Here is a 16,207-nt window from a genome sequence, read left to right as displayed (position 1 = left end):
AGCATCCACTCCAAGATCTCCTTGCGCTCAGAGCTCTGCCTGGCAACCATCTGCCTTCCTTTCCCCTGTTCTGGATTTCCCTTCCAGCTGTGTTCCCCGTGAAAAGGCAAATGGTTTCTCACTGTACAGCTGTTCCAGTCAAGCTTAATGTGGCCTTCAGACTGCCAGCTCAAATCTTTGTCTCAGTGCTGTCAGACAGAGAATGTAAATGTTCCCCTTGTGGACGGCAGTGTTGGTTTGAAACTCCCTGCCTACAGTTACAAGCAAATCCACCTTTGCAGAGCTCCTGGCAATACAGTTCCCAGCTGCAGGCAGGAGTGCTCACAAGCCCTCTGGGGAAAGGAGAGGCCTTTCAGAAGCCCTCATGTTCCCTGTGCCCCTGCCTGCTCCTCGTCCCCACAGAGCTCCCCTGCGGTTCTCCCACGGAATTTCTGTTGCTGGGAGGGAGCTATGGGGATACGAGGGGACACATCAATTCTTCTGCACAGGAAGTGTGCACGGCCAGCAGAGATGGCTGCCGTCCTGGGAATCCGCTCTTGGAGAGCATGGGCCTACCGGGCCTTGGGAGCAGCTCTTGTTGCCACCCAAACTCCTCTCTCAAAGCACGGCTCCATCACATTAGTTGATGGCAACAGACACGACACCAGCAGACCGACTGGAAATAAGGCCAATTTATTTTTATTGGGAGTACTGCGTCCAGGGCTGGGGCCCCAGTACAAGAAAGACGCAGAGCTTTGGATCGAATCCAGAGGAGGGCCACTAAGATGATCAGAGGGCTGGAGCACCTCTCCTATTGAGAAAGGTGGAGGGAACTGGGCTTGCTTAGTTTGGTGAGGAGAAGGCTCCGGGGAGACCTCATTGTGGCCAATTCTTGAAGGGAGGATATAAAGTGGAGGGGGAACGGCCGTTGACGAGGCTGGATAGTGACAGGACAAGGGGGAATGGTTTTAAACTGTGGAAGGGGGGGCAGAATTTGGTTAGATGTTAGCAGTTCTTCCCGCGGAGGGTGGTGACGTGCTGGAACAGCTTGCCGAGAGGTGGGGGATGCCCCATCCCTGGAGGCGTTCTAGGCCAGGCTGGATATGGCTCTGGGCAGCCCGGTCTGGTGGTCGGCGACCCCGCACATAGCAGGTGGGTTGAAACTAGACGACCTTCAATGCCCTTTTCAACCTAGGCCATTCAATGAGTCTTTGATTCTACGATCTTCCATTCACAGGTGGAAATCTGGACAGCTTCCCAGCCCCCTTGCCGAGAGCTCCACCGCGGTCACCACCGTTGGCTGCACCTTCCCCTCTGGAGCGACGCGAGCATCGAGCACTACGGAGGTGAAAAGAACAGCGCACGGAGCGTTACGGGCTGAGCGCAGGCAAGTAGTGCAGGCTGGGCTCCAGCCCGGCTCTCAGGATCTGCTGCCTGTGGAGCTTACCAGGGGAGCTGCCGCTTCAGCTCCAGCTTCTGCCGGTTTCTTTCCGCTGTGCTGGCAAAAGCCTCTTGCTGATGGAGGTGCGGCTCCAACCTTTGGAGCACCTGAGCCACTCGTGGGGAAAGGAGGCTGCAGCAGGAGGAGAAAGTCATCCCTTGGGCTCTGCTGAGCCCCCCTGCCTCTCCCCTCACCCAGCCCAGCATCCCCGTGCTGCCGCGTGTCCCCACCCTTGCACCCCGCCAGAGTTTTTGGCCGGGCCGTGCCTGTCCCCGAGCTGCAGGGTCACAGCTGCCCGAGTGCCTCAGGCAGCCAGCAGAGCCCGCACACACTTACTCAGCATGCAGTGCCAGCTTGGTCGCTGTTCCCATTTTACTTCCCGGCAGAGGATCCACATCCTTCCTCCACCTCCTCTCCACTTGCTGTCCCCTGGGCTGGGCTGGAGGATGCGGAGCACGCATGCTCTGCCTGGCCATCAGCTGCCAAAGAGGAGACGCTGTCAGCAAAGTGGCTGGGAGCACGGGGCTGTTTCTCAGAAGCCCTCTGTCAAGGGCCCTGCAGCAGGCCTCGGCAAGCAGGAGACTTGGCCCTGCCAGCCCACGGCTGCCCGCCGCCCTTCCCTTCTCCCTGCAGGGCTCTCCCTGTGAGGTGCCAAGCTCTCCTCCCAGGGAGGAGCAGGCCAGCCCCTGCCATGCTGCACGGCGCCTGTCCCACTCCCCACCCCCTCAGTCCTGCTGAGCTCGCAGCCTGGCTCAGAGGATGGCGGCTGTTGCCAGCAGGCTCGATCCCTGACAGTACCTGGGGTGGACGCTGGTCCGCCCCTACGCTCCAGCCTTCCCACACCGCCCTTTCTGCCCGTGCTTGCTCTACTTGCTGCTGGTGCATGGGCCACGTGCGGTCTACTTCTTTCCAAAATGCAGACACTTCCCGGAGCTCCTGCAGAGACACAGCAGCATACAGGATCAGCCTCAGCCCCTGGGACTTTCCTTCAGCTCCACGCTCCTGCTCCTCGCCTCTGGCAGCCGGTCAGCACTGTTTTGTCCCTGAAAGACCAGGGGCCCTAAAGGCAGGACAGGATCCGCAACTTGTAGCAAACGTGGCTCAGAGGTCGTATTCCACTCTCATGGCCCCTGCTCAAAATCAGAGTGCTGTGGCAGGTGGCAGGCCAGGAGGCGAGAAAAGATAGGGAAGGTGTGCAGCACCCTCCATCTACTGAAGAGGAGCTGAAGGAGCGGGTAGAAATGTGAAATGATGGCACCCCAAGGGCTGTGCTCCAGGTCACTGCACACACAGAGGCTTTTGCTTCCCTCCCTGTGGAAGCACTCAAGGCCAGGCTGGGTCAGGCTTAGAGCAACCTGGTCTAGAGACAGGTGTCCCTGCCTACAGCAGGGGATTGGAACTAGGTGGTCTGAGTGGCCCCTTCCAACCCAAACTTCTCTATGATTCTACCATTCTGTCATTTGTGCAGTCTCAAGCAGCACAGTCCCCGTAGCAAGGCAGGGCCGGTACCTGCAGCACCCTCTTAGACTCCTCTGTGGCAGGGAGTGCAGTGCTGGTCTGGGCAGGAGTAGATGCTTCCTTCTGTCCCGCTGTCTTCGTCCCGCGGGAGCTGCCTGCACATGGCGGGAGCGCGCTGCAAACAGACACAAGAGGAGTCTGCAGGAGCCCAGGGCACCTCGGTCTCCCCCCGTGCTCCCACAGCCGTAAAGATGGGCTCCGGTGCAGTGCGGAGAGACCCCTGAAGGGAGAAGAGCTTCTGCCATCAATGGGGATCAGCATTCAGCTCCCCCAGGGATCGGGGGCCAGGGTGGAACATGAAGCTGGTGTGTCTGCCTTGAGCAATTGTGCCGCGTGCTTGCCATCCCTGGAGAGAACGGCTCCCACTGGGACACGTGTGTCAGGAGCCTTTCTGGGTGCTGAGAGCTGGCAGCTCCAAAGGGGAGGCTACTCCTACACGAGCACACGCATCTCCTTCTTCTTTTCACCCAAGGCTCTCACCTGGCAGAAGGCTCCTTCACCACGTCTTGCTGCCTTGAGCTTGGCTTGCGCTGCAGCAGCATGGAGGGGGGAAGTGTCTTCCGCCTCTGCAGCAGCCTGCCGGCAGAGCCCCCTGGAACCAAGACAGAAAGAAGTTCTTCAGAGCAGCCCCACGGACACAGCACGTGAACCTGGATCCGGTCACCCGGCACGGGACAGGGCCCACCTCCCTACAGCTGGGACCCGTTCCCTCACCTCTACTCATCTTCCGCTCTACTGCAGCTTTCTTTTCCGCGGCAACCTCTGCTCTGCTCTTTTCCACAGTGAGCTGAAACCTGGAAACAAAGAGTGACAACCCTTGAAGAAGGATGACTTCCTACCCCACACAGTTGGTTGGCAGTATTTATCTATGTGCTATGCAAAGCGTGGCATCCTTTTCCTTCCTGGCCACGCCAAACCAGCACACGTAGCCCAAATTCCTCTGCACGTGCAGTCCATTCTCTCTGATGAGAATCGGGACAGCTTGGGCACCAGTAACACAACCATGATTCCCAGGAGCCAGACTTTCCAGGATTTCTACCCGACTGGATGCCGAGCACGGAGACCCAGCAGGGCACGTCTCAGAGGAGGAGGTGGGAAATAAGCCTGTCTCCTGGCCAGCTAAGTGCTGCAGAGGAAATGCGCTCACCTCGGGAACACCCGGATCCCATGGGCGGTGGTCTCTGGCCCGAAGTCAGCAGAATCTTCTGTCCAAAATCTCTGCAAAGGGACACAGACCTGCTGGAGGCTTGCCAAGGCCATTTTTTCATGGCTCTTCTTGACAGGAAGCAAGCCTGGCTCCCATGCCAAGAGAAAGCTGCTCTCCACCAAAGCCTCTTCCGTGAACATCAGAGCTTTGTTCTGCTCTGAAGGAGCAGGATGGCCAAATAGAGAGGCTGTGCAAGAGCACTGCCAGGCTTTCTGCAGGGGCAGAGATCCAGGAAATCTCTTTGCCAGTGGAGAAAGCCGTGGGGACAAGCATTGGACTGGCCTGCCACATCCAGGCTGGCCAGCAGTGATCTGATGGCGCACCCTCAAAACCTCCTCAACTTACAGTGCGGAACAGAGAAAGGACGGTGGCATTGCTTTCCAGCGTTGCAATGCAGCTGCAGAAGAACCTCATGAGGAGGAAGTCGTCTTGGCACGTCATAACGCCAATGTTCTTAAAGACAAATGAGACGGGCTCCCTGTTCCTCAGGAGGTGACAGTATAAGAGCACACTCTCTCGCACGCAGCGCAGCACCACGTTCAGCGGGACGCCGGAGGCTCGCGAGAGCTGCCGGTAGTTGAGCGACTCAATCTTGACATCGTCTGCAAGGAGAAGGCACAGCCTCACTGCCACAGCAAGCCACATTCCCATGCAACATGATCGTGACCAAATCCCATAGAAAAGGTCTTTCGGAGAAACAGCTCTTGAGCTGTGGTTCCTTCGGGACGAACTCACGCTGTACCCCGAGCTTTGCAGACAATTCTCTGCTGCTCCCGGCCATTTCCAGAGAGCAGGGATAACACACCCAGCCAGACGTGGGACAGGAAGGGGAAGGTGGCTGCTGCCTTCTCACCAGGGATGATGTCGTTGGGAGACTGGAGGTCCTGCAGCCACAGCACCCCGATGTCCAGCTGGAAGACAGGCCTTAGCACCGAAACTGCCTCTTCTTTGCTGTGGAATTGCTCTCAGACCCCAGCAAAGACCCCAAGCCCCGGAACCAGGACTCCCTGCACGGGGAAAAGACAGAAAGGCTGACGAGTGTGTACTTTAGGGGCGGCAAAAGCCACAAACATCAAGAGCATGGGGTCACTGCTCTCCGCCCTCCCCACTCCTGATGGACAGCAGGGTGAGATGGGGCTCTCCGGAAAGCTTTGGAAAAATCTGTGATCCCTGCAAGACAGTCACCTTCGCATAGTATTTCCCAACATCCTTTGGCTAGAGAAGAGCCCGGGCATTTACAGCACAGGGCTTAAGCCTGGGACTTATTCCCAAGGACATCCTTGGCATAGGGCCAGAAAAAATCCCCCACCCATTTCTCCCTTGGCTCTCCCCGTTCTGATCACAGGGCAGAGCAAAGCCCCTGCGTGTGCCAAACGTTTGCTCAGGGCAGCTCTGGCCTTGGGTTTCCCTCCCAGTTGGCCAACAGGCTGCTCTGGGCACCCGGCTTGGGCTCAGCGTGCTGCTCAGTGTGGTGCTCAGGGAGGGACTGCTCTGTGAGGCCCACACTCTTGGCGGGACTGAACCTCTCTCCAGGGCAAGGGACACCAGCATACCAGCCCACCTTGTCCAGCTTCATCTGTTCCAGGATGTAATCAGACACGGCATCCCAGACCGCCACAATCTCTGCAAAGGAAAGAAAAGACATGTCATGCTCCAGGACAGCCTCTTCACAACTGCTTGGCAAGCTCCTCACACAGACAGTGATCGATACAGGCACACGCACACACCCCAGAAAAGCACCGCCATGGCTAGCGGAGCTGGGCTTTGCTCTGATTTCAGCCTTATTCAGGGCCCCGAGGGGAAACGGGGACATAGGAAGCCTGTGGGACACAGGATGCCTTTCCTCCCAGAGCAGGAACCTACGGAAACACCTGTAGGTGTGTTCTCCCAGGGAAACCTGGTCTTGGACTGCCCTATCACAGGGGACTGAGCATGCCTAAAGGAACCTGGGGGCTCTGGGCAGCTCTACTATTGGGACCTGGCTGCCACGTGGTCCCCAGAAGAGCTGGACCCTTGGGCAGGGCTCTTGCAGCAGCCCCCAGCCATGCCCAGCCAAGCACAGAGAGCAGGAGCTGAGGCTTTGGACAGCTAACAGCCCCGTGCGATGCCTTGGGAAGGGAGTCCGGAAAGCCTTACCTTTGGTAGAGAGTTCCAGCAGCGTTGGGAACGTGTAGACCAGCTCCGAGCTGAGGCTCACAGTCCAACAGCCTTCCATGTCGCTGGCCGACAGCCCTCAGCTCAGAACTAAGGATGCCCTCCACAAACAAGGCTCCTCAACCAACCAACAATTCTCCGCAAAGTGCCCCTGCTCCTCCACGTGTCAACAAAGGTCACCCAGTGCAGCCTTGCTGCCCCTGAGCCAACTCCTGACCGCAGAAGGACAGAGCCCCTGAGCAGTGCTGCAGCAGCGCCCAGGCCTTGCAGGGAAGTGCTGGCACTGATGCTGCCCTGTGGAAGATCTCCTTGTGATGCAGCGCATCGCACTGTGACATCAGCCCGGGTCACCTGGAGCTCTGTTGGGTCACTGGCATGGAGAGGAGATCTCCTCTTCCAGGAGGAGTTCCAGTTAACTTACTGAATTCTGTTATGAAAGAACGCAAGCCTAACTTTAATGGCTTAGTAAGAGAAGTTGTTTCACGTCTGCTTAATAAACAAAAACCTGTGCGTTCACAGGCACACACACACCTCACGAGGTTGAAATATCATTATTGACAGTCACCGTGGTTTACTCGGCAAATGGCACGAGAACTTGCCACGTGTCATACAGGCTGAAGCTGGTGAGCTGCTGGCGACGCACAACGATGATGACACTGCATCACGGCTGTGCCACGCTGATGTCACATGTGGTCTCCTCTGGTGGTGGCACAGAGTTCACCACCGTGTGTGTCCCCGTCCTCGTGGCAGGCAATGATGGGCACCAGAGGGCTCCAGTGTCACTGAGTCCGGCTGTAGGCAGGCCTGGAGGGGTGACAAAGGACAGCAAGAGGCTCAGAGACAGCACGGTGACAACGCGGGGCCACCAGTGCCTACCTCTGTGTGGTGATCACAGCACAGGGAATAATGTCATCCAAGGGATGGTGACACACGAGTGATGGCGACACCGGATGACGGTAACAACAGTGACAGCCAGGGATGGGGACACTGCATCACGGCTGTTCCACATCGAGGTCACCCTGTGTCACGGTGTTACCTGAAGACAGTGACACTCGATGACACCCAATGGCATCCAGTGAAGGTGATACCCAACGATGGTGACACCACCAACCCCATGTCACACCCCACGTGTCCCCCAACTGTCCCCAGCCCCCCTCCCTGTACCCCTCCTCGTCACCTCTTCAATGAGGATGGCACCGCGCTGCAGTTGTGCCACCATGGCAGGGGGGACAGCTTGGGACAGTCATGGACAGCCAGGGTGACAGCGACACCAGGCTCCAGGAGCTGTAGGACGCTGATGGGGCTCTCGAGGTAAACGGGTTGGTACGGCCCCAGATTCCATGGTTACAGTGACAGTGTGGACTTCGGGACAGGCGGTTGTCCCGGTGCTGGCATCCGGTGCTGGGACCGGGGGGGGGGGGGGGGGGGCAGACAGGTGGACCCTGGGGGTCAAAACGGGGGAGGCACAGAGGGGAGGGGTGGGCACCTTCGGCCCAGGGAGCCGAGCGCGTTCCACCGCCGCCTCCTCCTCTCCCTCCCTCCCTCCGCCGCTCGGGCGCGTAGCGCTTCCCCACGCCGCTCTTCCTTCCCTCCACCCCCTGCCGCTCCTCCCTTTTCTCCCCCCGGCCCCCTCCGGGCCCCGTCCTCCCTCCCCACCGGCTCCGCTCCCTCCCCCGGCTCCCGGGGGTCTAGCCGAGCTGCCCTCCCCCTTCACCGCCCCTACCCGGCACCGCGCCCCTTTCCCCGGGCCGTGCCGGGGATTACGCGCAAATCGCCTCGGCCTTAACCCTGTTTGCGGCCGCTCGGGCTGTCGGGGAGCTCCCGGGGTGTGCGGACGGCCCTTCTCCGTTGCCCCGGACCGGACCGGACCGGACCGGCGACCCCCGGCCCTCATCGAGCGACCTTCGAGCTCGGCGCCCCCTAGACTCGCAGGAGGGGCCCGAGGGGGTGAGAGCATAAAGGGCAGCCCTACTGAGCAGCCCCTTGCCCCCGCTGGGGGATCTGGGCTCAGCAGCTGGTCCCGCGTATAGGGCGAGCACTGCGATGTAGTCCTTCGAGGCATGGGTCGGGACGCGATCCGTGGCTGGGACGTGGGCTGGGACATGGGCCCTGCGTTAAATGCAGAGCAGAGATGGACACCGTGTGCATCCGTTCATGGGGGCACCACGCCTTAAGGAGCAGCACATTTCTCTGCCCTCCACCAAGCCTTTTATTGACACACTGAGTGTTTACTTGGAGGCTTCTCAGTTTACGAGTTACCAGCATACCCTTGAACCAGCATACCAGCCAACGTCTCATGGCTCTTCAAGTGGAGCTCATGTCTCCTACAAACTCAACCCTTTCACTGATTGTTTTTTTCCTCTTGCTGTACAACAGCAGGGTATGTGAAAGAGCAGAATTTCAGAGGAGATAGGAAACAAAGCTCCATCACCACGTGAAGCCACGCTGTTCTTTTCTCCAGCATTGCTGTGTTGCTTTCGTTCCAGCCTGCCCTTTTGAGTTCACAGCTGCCAGGTTTGATCACAGAAAGTAATCACTGGGTTGTCTACTTGGTAAGTGCAAACATCAGGAAAGCAGTTGGAATTCACAAGAATAGAAGAAAGGAAATTGCATTGCTAATATTTAAAGATATAGTCATTTTCTTTGTGGTTTTAGGCTTTCATACAGAGCATTGGGATACTGCAAACTGAGGGTAGTTTGCAAAAAGTAGCAATTTTTGCCTCTCCTGCCCTCCCTCTCAGTAAAAAGGTGAAGTACCTTCTGTATTTTATTAAGCCTACTAAGTTAAAGTGGTGCACCACTAACTCAAGCCCAAAGAAGTGCTGCAGTGGTATAGCTCATCGGGAGACTGAAACTGCTGCAGCTCTTCCAGCAATAGAAAAAAGAACTATTTTTGTTGACCGGGAGTTTATGAGTGGTCTGTTGTTGAATTGCTTTTGTTGAAGGGTTGTAACCTCAGAAGGGAGCAAGCCAGATGACTGACAGCAGGTTACTTTTTTGATGATGGTGAGAAATTGCATGTGGTTGTCCGAGGATGTTTGGTCTCCCTCCCTTTACCCCCAGGTGAAAGATACTGCTAAGGAATACCATCCTACAAAAGCCTGTAGACTAAGAATTGGTGTCAGAGTCATGTTAGCTCCCCTACTTACCACGTGATGCACTGGATAATCACACGACTGCTGTTCTGTATCCTTTGACATCATCCAGCCTCTGTAGCCATGGCCATGCTTTGTGGCAGAAGTGGTCTGCTATTAAATATTTGTCATCCTTGCACCCTGCTGAACCACAAAAGCCAAAAACAAGAAACAAGACTCTTATTTAAGCTACTTCTTCAGCTCCAGCCCTGTACATATTCTACTACCTTAAAGTTCAAACCGGTTCTTGGTGTCCCTTTTGCCCCATTTTTTATTTCATATGCCCTAAATCTTACAGCTGTGACTAGATAGATAGACAATTTTGTTCACCTCATTTCATCCCCTGGAGTTCAAAACTTAGTTTCCATTAGTGGAAAGCTAGTATAGGCCCCTGAAGACTACAACAACCTACTTAAGCTTAAGGTATGTTTCAAGGTCGTGTTGGATAAGGAGGAAAGAAATCAGCTCCTACTAGCTAATGAAAACTGGAATGTCATTTCAGATCAGGCCTGCCAGTTTGGGCTCCAAGATGCCAAATTTGTTTTTTCACTTCTTTTTGTTCAGGGGATAGATTCAAACCTGCTGACAAGCCTGCCCTTAGTGATTTCCCCTCATGTGAGCTTTGCTCACCCTATCTGAGAGCCCCATTTTACAGAGACCAAGGTCTGTGCACTGCTTGACAGAACTAACTGAAAATCACAGGCCAAGTACTCCTCTAAAAACATGTAATTCTGTCAAAGCAGACATGGAATTTGAGGACAGGTGTCAAAACCACAGGATTATTTATTTATTTGTTTGTTTATTTTTAGGGGCATGCTGCTGTGTTTGCAGAGGGGCAAGAGAACTGAAGGCAAGGGAACTTAAGTTGAGGAGGTGCTGCCCACTAAAATAAACCATGGCACCTGTCCCCTGAAGGAAGGGGGTGGTGGTCTGGGAGGAAACCTTCCAGAGGTCTACGGTTGAACCAGATGATATTCATGGCCTTTTCCTACCTTAACGATTCTGTGAGTCCATAATTCAGAGAGCAATCTTCACAGCTGGCCTGGGAGCAGGAAGTGAGCATATAGCTGGTCTGCCAAACTGCATCAGAACATCTCCATGAGGGGAGATGGAGTTTGTTTCATTTCATCCTGGTTTTTTGACTTCGTTCCAAGTTGTGTTTTTGTGTGTTGTTTTTATTTTCTTTTCCTTCAAGTTTTTCCACTTAGTCTAGACGTTTGGGTTTGAATTTCTCAGTAGTCCGCTGTATACGCTGCGTTCAAAGATGTCTCATATCCTTCTGTCTCTTCTGTTCCCTGCCCTTAATGACTCAGTGAGAACTGGATCAACAGAGTGAATGCTTCATTATTGACTTTTTTTTTTTTTTTTTTTTTTAAACATGAAACGCATTGAAAATAGTAACACATGCCTGCCTTCTCTAAGCAAAATATTTTGGCTGTGTTGGACACGCTGAAACATACAGATTTTGAATTCAATGCAAATGTTTTGTTTAGACATTGACAACAAAACCCCCATCTCTTGAAGTACTTCCATTCTTCATGGAAAACAAACAAACAAACAAACAAAACAACAAAAAAGCCTTTCCATTGAAGAACTTGCCATTTTCTTTCCCTAAATTGAGGCAGGAAGACCTTAAAACAATGATTTTTCTTCATATTTTTTTTTCCAGCATTGCCTTCAGCATGTACCATATAAAGAATATATGCTAATGTTCATCAACTGATGCTAGCATCAAATTTCCTTCTTTTCTTGGCACATAATACGCACGCCTACTTTGAGTAAATTCTTCAAGGAAATGTTGCTCATTCTCCTCATAGTAGATATGCCAGTTGGATTCTTTTCTGTTAAGTAATTTTGGATGACATCCAAAGGTAAGGTTTGATCAACGGGGTAACTGGGTAGTTCCTGCCAGACAGATAGGTGGTAACAACCCACAGGAAATGGATTACAAGCAGAGAAAAAAGCACTTAGTTTTCAACCCTTCAGAGAGAGCCAAAGTAACACAATGGGTTAAGGAACACATTTAAAACTAACGGTATGTTTTATTATTGGCCAAATCCTGATACCTGTCTTGAAGCCCGCTCCTTTCTCTTTGTGAGGGCATTCAGACAAAATGCTGTAGAAGTTCTGGATTTCTCCCACTTCACAGTGTCTGTTGCTTGGGAATATTTCGTGCAAGGAACCTGAAAAAATGCTTTCGCCCACACTTTCTTCACAGACTTTTTCCACCTTGTGCTTTTTCTTGTCGTTATTATTCCTCTTGTTACTGTAATTGCTGCTTCTGTATGTATCTGTACAAGACAGGATGCTCTTAAACAGTTCCCCACTGTTTTCAGTGTCACAAGGTGGAAGTTATTAATGCAGCTGGCAGGAATGTGTCTGTTGCCTTAGGGAAGGGCTGCAGGAAGCAAGAAATTGCAGTGAGAAGAAAGCCCTGCCCTCAGAAAAGAATTTCAGTGAAGGACCAGCAGAGGTATGGAGGGACAACCCACCTGCCACTTCATTGCCTTCTTCTTGTTTTACTTCCCCTTCTCAGTATTTTTTCTCAGATGTTAGCATCTCCTACTTTCTCTGTTGTTCTACTGACTTGATTCGGAGATATCTAGCAGGAGGTTGATGTGTTTCTCATTCAGTATTGTCAGGGCATTAGGAAAAGTATTAACAGCAGGTTGTGTGTTTATGGCCTCAAGTTGTGCCAGGAAGATTCAGATTGGACATTAGGAAAAATTTCTTCTTCAAAGGTGTGGTTAGATGCTGAAATGGGCTGCCCAAAGAGATGGTGGAGTCACCTTCCCAGGAGGTGTTCAGAAAACATTTAGATGTCGTACTGAGGGACATGGTTTAGTGGGGAAATATTGGTGGTAGGTGGATGGTTGGACTGGATGATCTTGAAGGTCTTTTCCAACCTTGGTGATTTGATGATTTGATGATGATGAAGAGGACTACAGTGATCAGAATGGGGGAACTGGAAGGGGGAAAAAGGGGAGGGGAGGCGCAACCCCGGGGGTCACACAGAGCGACGGGGGAGGTTGTGGGCGACCAGTGGCGGGGGGAGGGCAGGAGGGCAGTGAAATACACGGGGCGGGGGAGGCGGGGAGACACAGGGCAGCTGCCCCCGCCGAGCGGAAGCCCCGAGCGCCACAGAGACCCCGCGGGGCCAACGCAGAGCGGCACGTGGCCCCCAGCCCCCTTAACCCCGGCCCCGCCCCGGTGCCCCCCCCGAACACCCACCTGTAGAAGCTGAGGCGGCGCTCGGAGCCCCGGGGTGCGCCGCCCCACTTCCGCACGGCCGCCTCCTCCTCGGGTCGCGGGGCTGGTGACGTCACTCAGCGGGGACGGCGCGGCGCACGCGCTGAGGCGCTGTCGCCACGGGGACGCCATCACGCATGCGCTGTCGCCGGGGGGGCGGCTTTACGCGCTGCAATGAGGGAGGGCGCGCCGTCTCCACGGCATCAGATGGAAAACGGCGCTTGGAGACTGCAGCTGCGGGGCAGCAGCTCAGCACAGCGCTGCCGATGACTGGAGCCGAGCGAGAAGCGGACTCCGCTGGGCCGGACTCCGTGCCGGGCTCGAACGCGCCTCGATCCGCGCGATCGCTCCCTCTCTTCCGGGGCTGCCCGGCTCAGCCAGGAGCCGCTCCCGGACACCGGGCGGGTCCCGCCTCTCGCGGTCAGCCGCCGCTTCTCGCAGCCCGGCAGCGCCTCGCCGCAACGACGGAGGACGGCTCGGTTCCCCCTCCGAGGACAGCCGGATTCTGACGGGGGACGGACGGGGCCGGCGGCGGTGCCCCCGCGCCGCCTTCCCCCGACCGCGCGGCGTCCCCGAGAGCGGCGGCGGGGCAGCGGAGCGGCGGAGCTCCGCTTTCCCCGCACGGAGCCCCGCGGCTCCTCCATCCCGCCGGCGCCATCGGCATCACCATGGCGGCGGCCCCGCGTCCGCAGCCGCCATTGGCGGAGAGCCCGCGCTCGGCCCCGCCTCCTCCGCTCTGCCATTGGTCGGTGCGCCGAACGGGGCGGGCGCTCCGCGCGGGGTCCTTTCCGTCCGCGGGCGCGCCGTCATTGCGACATCACCGCGCGCGTCCCCGTGGCCCCAGCCCGGCTGCCCTCGCGATGCCTGCCGTCGTGCGCCCGCTCCGCTTCCGGGGCCTCGGCTGCGGCTGCGGGAGGAGGGCGGGGACGTGGGGGACCTCAGCGAGGCCGGGCCCGCCCCGCCCCGCCCCGCCCCGCCCCGCTCCGTGCGGGCCTTGCTGGAGAGCGGCGAGCGCGGGCTGGCGGCCGCCGGCAGGTGGGGGAGCGGGGCGTCCGGGCGGGCGGCGCGGCCCGGCGGTGGCGTGGGGAACCCGCTGGAGACGAGCGGCTCCGGGGCACCTTGGCGTCCCGCTGCAGGCGGCGGTCGCGGTGCCGGCCCGAGGCCGGCGCTGTGCGGGGCGGGGCTGAGCGCGGGGCGATCAGCGGCTGCTGCTGCTGCTGATGCTCGGCCGGCTTCTCGGCCGCCTGCGCAGGGCGCTGCTGGCTCGCGTTCAGCCGAGCGTCGGCCCGCAGCTCCGGATCCTTTTCCTCCACGCGGCCTTCCGGCCGCTCTGCCCCAAGCCCGCAGCGATGCCTGGGGTCGTTGTGACCAAAGTGCGGGACCCGGCGCGTGGTGGTGTTGAACCTCGTGCCGTTGGCATCAGCCGTCGATCGGCCTGACCGGAGCCCTCTGCAGGGTCTTTGGAATCCTTAGGCAGATTATAGGCGGATGGCGTAGCTGAGGGGCGATGGGAGACAGGGAGGGGAGCATCCTGCCGTGCCACCGGCAGCCCGGGGACCACGTGCTGTGGGTGCCGGCACGAAGCTCCTCCATCCGTCAGCACGGGAGCTGCGGTTCTGGCTGCAGCGGCAGGAACTCAGCGCAGCCCTGCAGAGAGCGGTCCGGCAGCACGAGAAGAAGATGACGGCCGTGGAGTGCGAGAGCCTCAGCAGCGTCTGCAGCCCGCGAGGAGCTGAGCGGGGCTGGGAAGGGGAAGCTGTGGGAGTCCTGGGGAGGGACTCCCAGAATAGCAGCGTGAGTGGCAGGATCAGCTGCTTCCTCCTGACACCGTTTCCTTTGAGAAGCCAGTGCAGAAGCCAGTCCGCATTGTCACATCTGTGGGGTTGCACAGAACGCACAGGCATGGGGTAAGTTTAGGTTGGATATCAGGACAAACTTCTATACAGTAAGGGTTGTTGAGCACTGGAATGGGCTCCCTGGGGTGGTGGTTGAGTCACCATCCCCAAACATGTTTAAAAACTGTTTGGATGTGGTGCTCCAGGACATGATTTAGAGGAGGGTTGTTAGAGTTGGGGTACTTTGCTCAGGTCATGGTTGGACTCGATGCTCTTGAAGGTCTTTTCCAACGTGAGCGATTCTGTGATTCTGCAGGGACACAGTGTGTTGGACTGCTGTTTGTTGCAGAGCACCAGCACAGGGCAGGACTGGGGACTGGGAAGATCACAGAAGATCACAGAAACACCAAGGTTAGAGAAGACCTGTAAGATCATCCAGTCCAACCGTCCACCTATTACCAATAGTTCTCACTAAACCATATCCCTCAACACGAAATCCAAACGTTCCTTGAACACCTCCAGGGTCGGTGACTCCACCACCTCCGTGGGCAGCCCATTCCACTGCCTGACCACTCTTTGAGAGAAGTAGTATTTCCTAACGTCCAGCGTAAATCTCCCCTGGTGCAGCTTGAAGCCATTCCCTCTAGTTCTGTCACCAGTTACATGAGAGGAGAGGCCAACACCCAGCTCACGACAACCTCACTTCAGGTAGTTATAGAGAGCAATAAGGTCTGCCCTGGGCCTCCTCCACACTAGCTGCTAATGGATCGCTCCATTAATGCAAAATTGCTGTAATTAAGAGCAGGTAAATGCTCCTGCACAAGACTGGGCACTGAGACCTTTGTGTCTGTCAGTGATTCTCCAGCACGTTCTGTGCACGTGGCTGCTTTGCTTTCTAGGGCCTGGGAACAGCCAACAGCACTCTGATCAGAGTGATGGTGTCCTGCTCCGAAAAAGGATCTTTTTAGATCTGCTCTTCTTACCTGTATCCTCTCTTCTGTTCTGCCCTCTTTCTTCTCCCCTCTTGTTCATCACTCTTCTCCCCCTTACAAGCTTCTCTCTTCCCTTTTTCCTTTGTTCTGCTCAATCTTTTCTCTCCTCCTCTCCTCTCCTCTCCTCTCCTCTCCTCTCCTCTCCTCTCCTCTCCTCTCCTCTCCTCTCCTCTCCTCTCCTCTCCTCTCCTCTCCTCTCCTCTCCTCTCCTCTCCTCTCCTCTCCTCTCCTCTTTGTTGGCAAGAGGGCTCCGAGCTCCCTTGCTGGTGCGGAGAGGCTCAGACTCCCTTGCTGGTGCAGAAGGAAGGATGAAGGACCTTTACTGAAGATGCTTACAACCTTTTATACCCGTGCAACAGCAACTTACATGTAGGAAGCAGGAGCCTCGTGTGTGTTTACATCTGGCTCAAGTTACTGCTAAGTTTCTTTACTCATTAGCAAGATAATGACTTTCTTTATCCCACATCTCCCCCTTCGCTATTAAGAGAAAAAGAAGCACGGTTCAAAAACAATCCTAAAAGTAGCTAAACTAAAATTAATACACTGAACAAGGATGGGTTCTTTAGAAGTATAAACAGCAGTCCATATTAACCAGTTCCAACGATTCCAATTCTTATGATTCCTTGGTGACACAGTTGACAAAGTGCGTCTTGTCGCTGTGAGTCCAAACCACTGATGAAAGTGCTGTGGTCATGTTA

At 55.9% G+C, this 16,207-nt stretch overlaps 1 protein-coding gene across 14 annotated transcripts; it reads right to left on the bottom strand.

Annotated features, from left to right (window-relative positions):
- Window positions 1-662: 662 nt before the first annotated feature.
- LOC149911637 (uncharacterized) lies at window positions 663-13,253 on the bottom strand. 14 transcript variants are annotated; one of them, XM_090133469.1, is made up of 16 exons: window positions 12,665-13,253; window positions 11,926-12,197; window positions 9,449-11,831; window positions 7,477-7,700; window positions 6,831-7,335; window positions 6,282-6,747; window positions 5,707-5,768; window positions 4,491-5,152; window positions 4,086-4,156; window positions 3,653-3,732; window positions 3,419-3,530; window positions 2,930-3,053; window positions 2,219-2,356; window positions 1,757-1,899; window positions 1,427-1,552; window positions 663-1,317 (listed from the first exon to the last, which is right to left on the bottom strand). In XM_090133469.1, the coding sequence occupies exons 8-16, from the start codon at window positions 4,794-4,796 to the stop codon at window positions 1,197-1,199; spliced, it is 1,221 nt and encodes a 406-aa protein (XP_089989595.1). In that variant the 5' UTR covers window positions 4,797-5,152; window positions 5,707-5,768; window positions 6,282-6,747; window positions 6,831-7,335; window positions 7,477-7,700; window positions 9,449-11,831; window positions 11,926-12,197; window positions 12,665-13,253; the 3' UTR covers window positions 663-1,196. The 14 variants fall into 14 exon arrangements, with proteins under 14 accessions (XP_089989595.1, XP_089989599.1, XP_089989593.1 ...); XM_090133473.1 differs by having other exon boundaries at window positions 11,926-12,035; XM_090133467.1 differs by lacking the exon at window positions 12,665-13,253 and having other exon boundaries at window positions 9,449-9,577; window positions 10,426-11,831; window positions 11,926-12,646.
- Between the last annotated feature and the right edge of the window lie 2,954 nt (window positions 13,254-16,207).

The sequence above is a fragment of the Phasianus colchicus genome, unplaced genomic scaffold, assembly GCF_987193195.1.
Source record: "Phasianus colchicus unplaced genomic scaffold, bPhaCol1.hap1.1 HAP1_SCAFFOLD_73, whole genome shotgun sequence".
NCBI lineage: Eukaryota > Metazoa > Chordata > Aves > Galliformes > Phasianidae > Phasianus > Phasianus colchicus.
This window is presented reverse-complemented; position numbering and strand designations above follow the sequence as displayed.

Bases quoted from the DNA above. Each gene is read 5' to 3' on its own strand.
- LOC149911637 (XM_090133469.1), bottom strand. From the start codon at position 4,796: ATGGGAATGTGGCTTGCTGTGGCAGTGAGGCTGTGCCTTCTCCTTGCA. The intron at 3,531-3,652 runs GTGAGGGAACGG...TCTTGGTTCCAG, and splicing joins AGAGCGGAAGATGAGTAGAG to GGGGCTCTGCCGGCAGGCTG. The intron at 1,318-1,426 runs GTAAGCTCCACA...TCACCTCCGTAG, and splicing joins CTGAAGCGGCAGCTCCCCTG to TGCTCGATGCTCGCGTCGCT.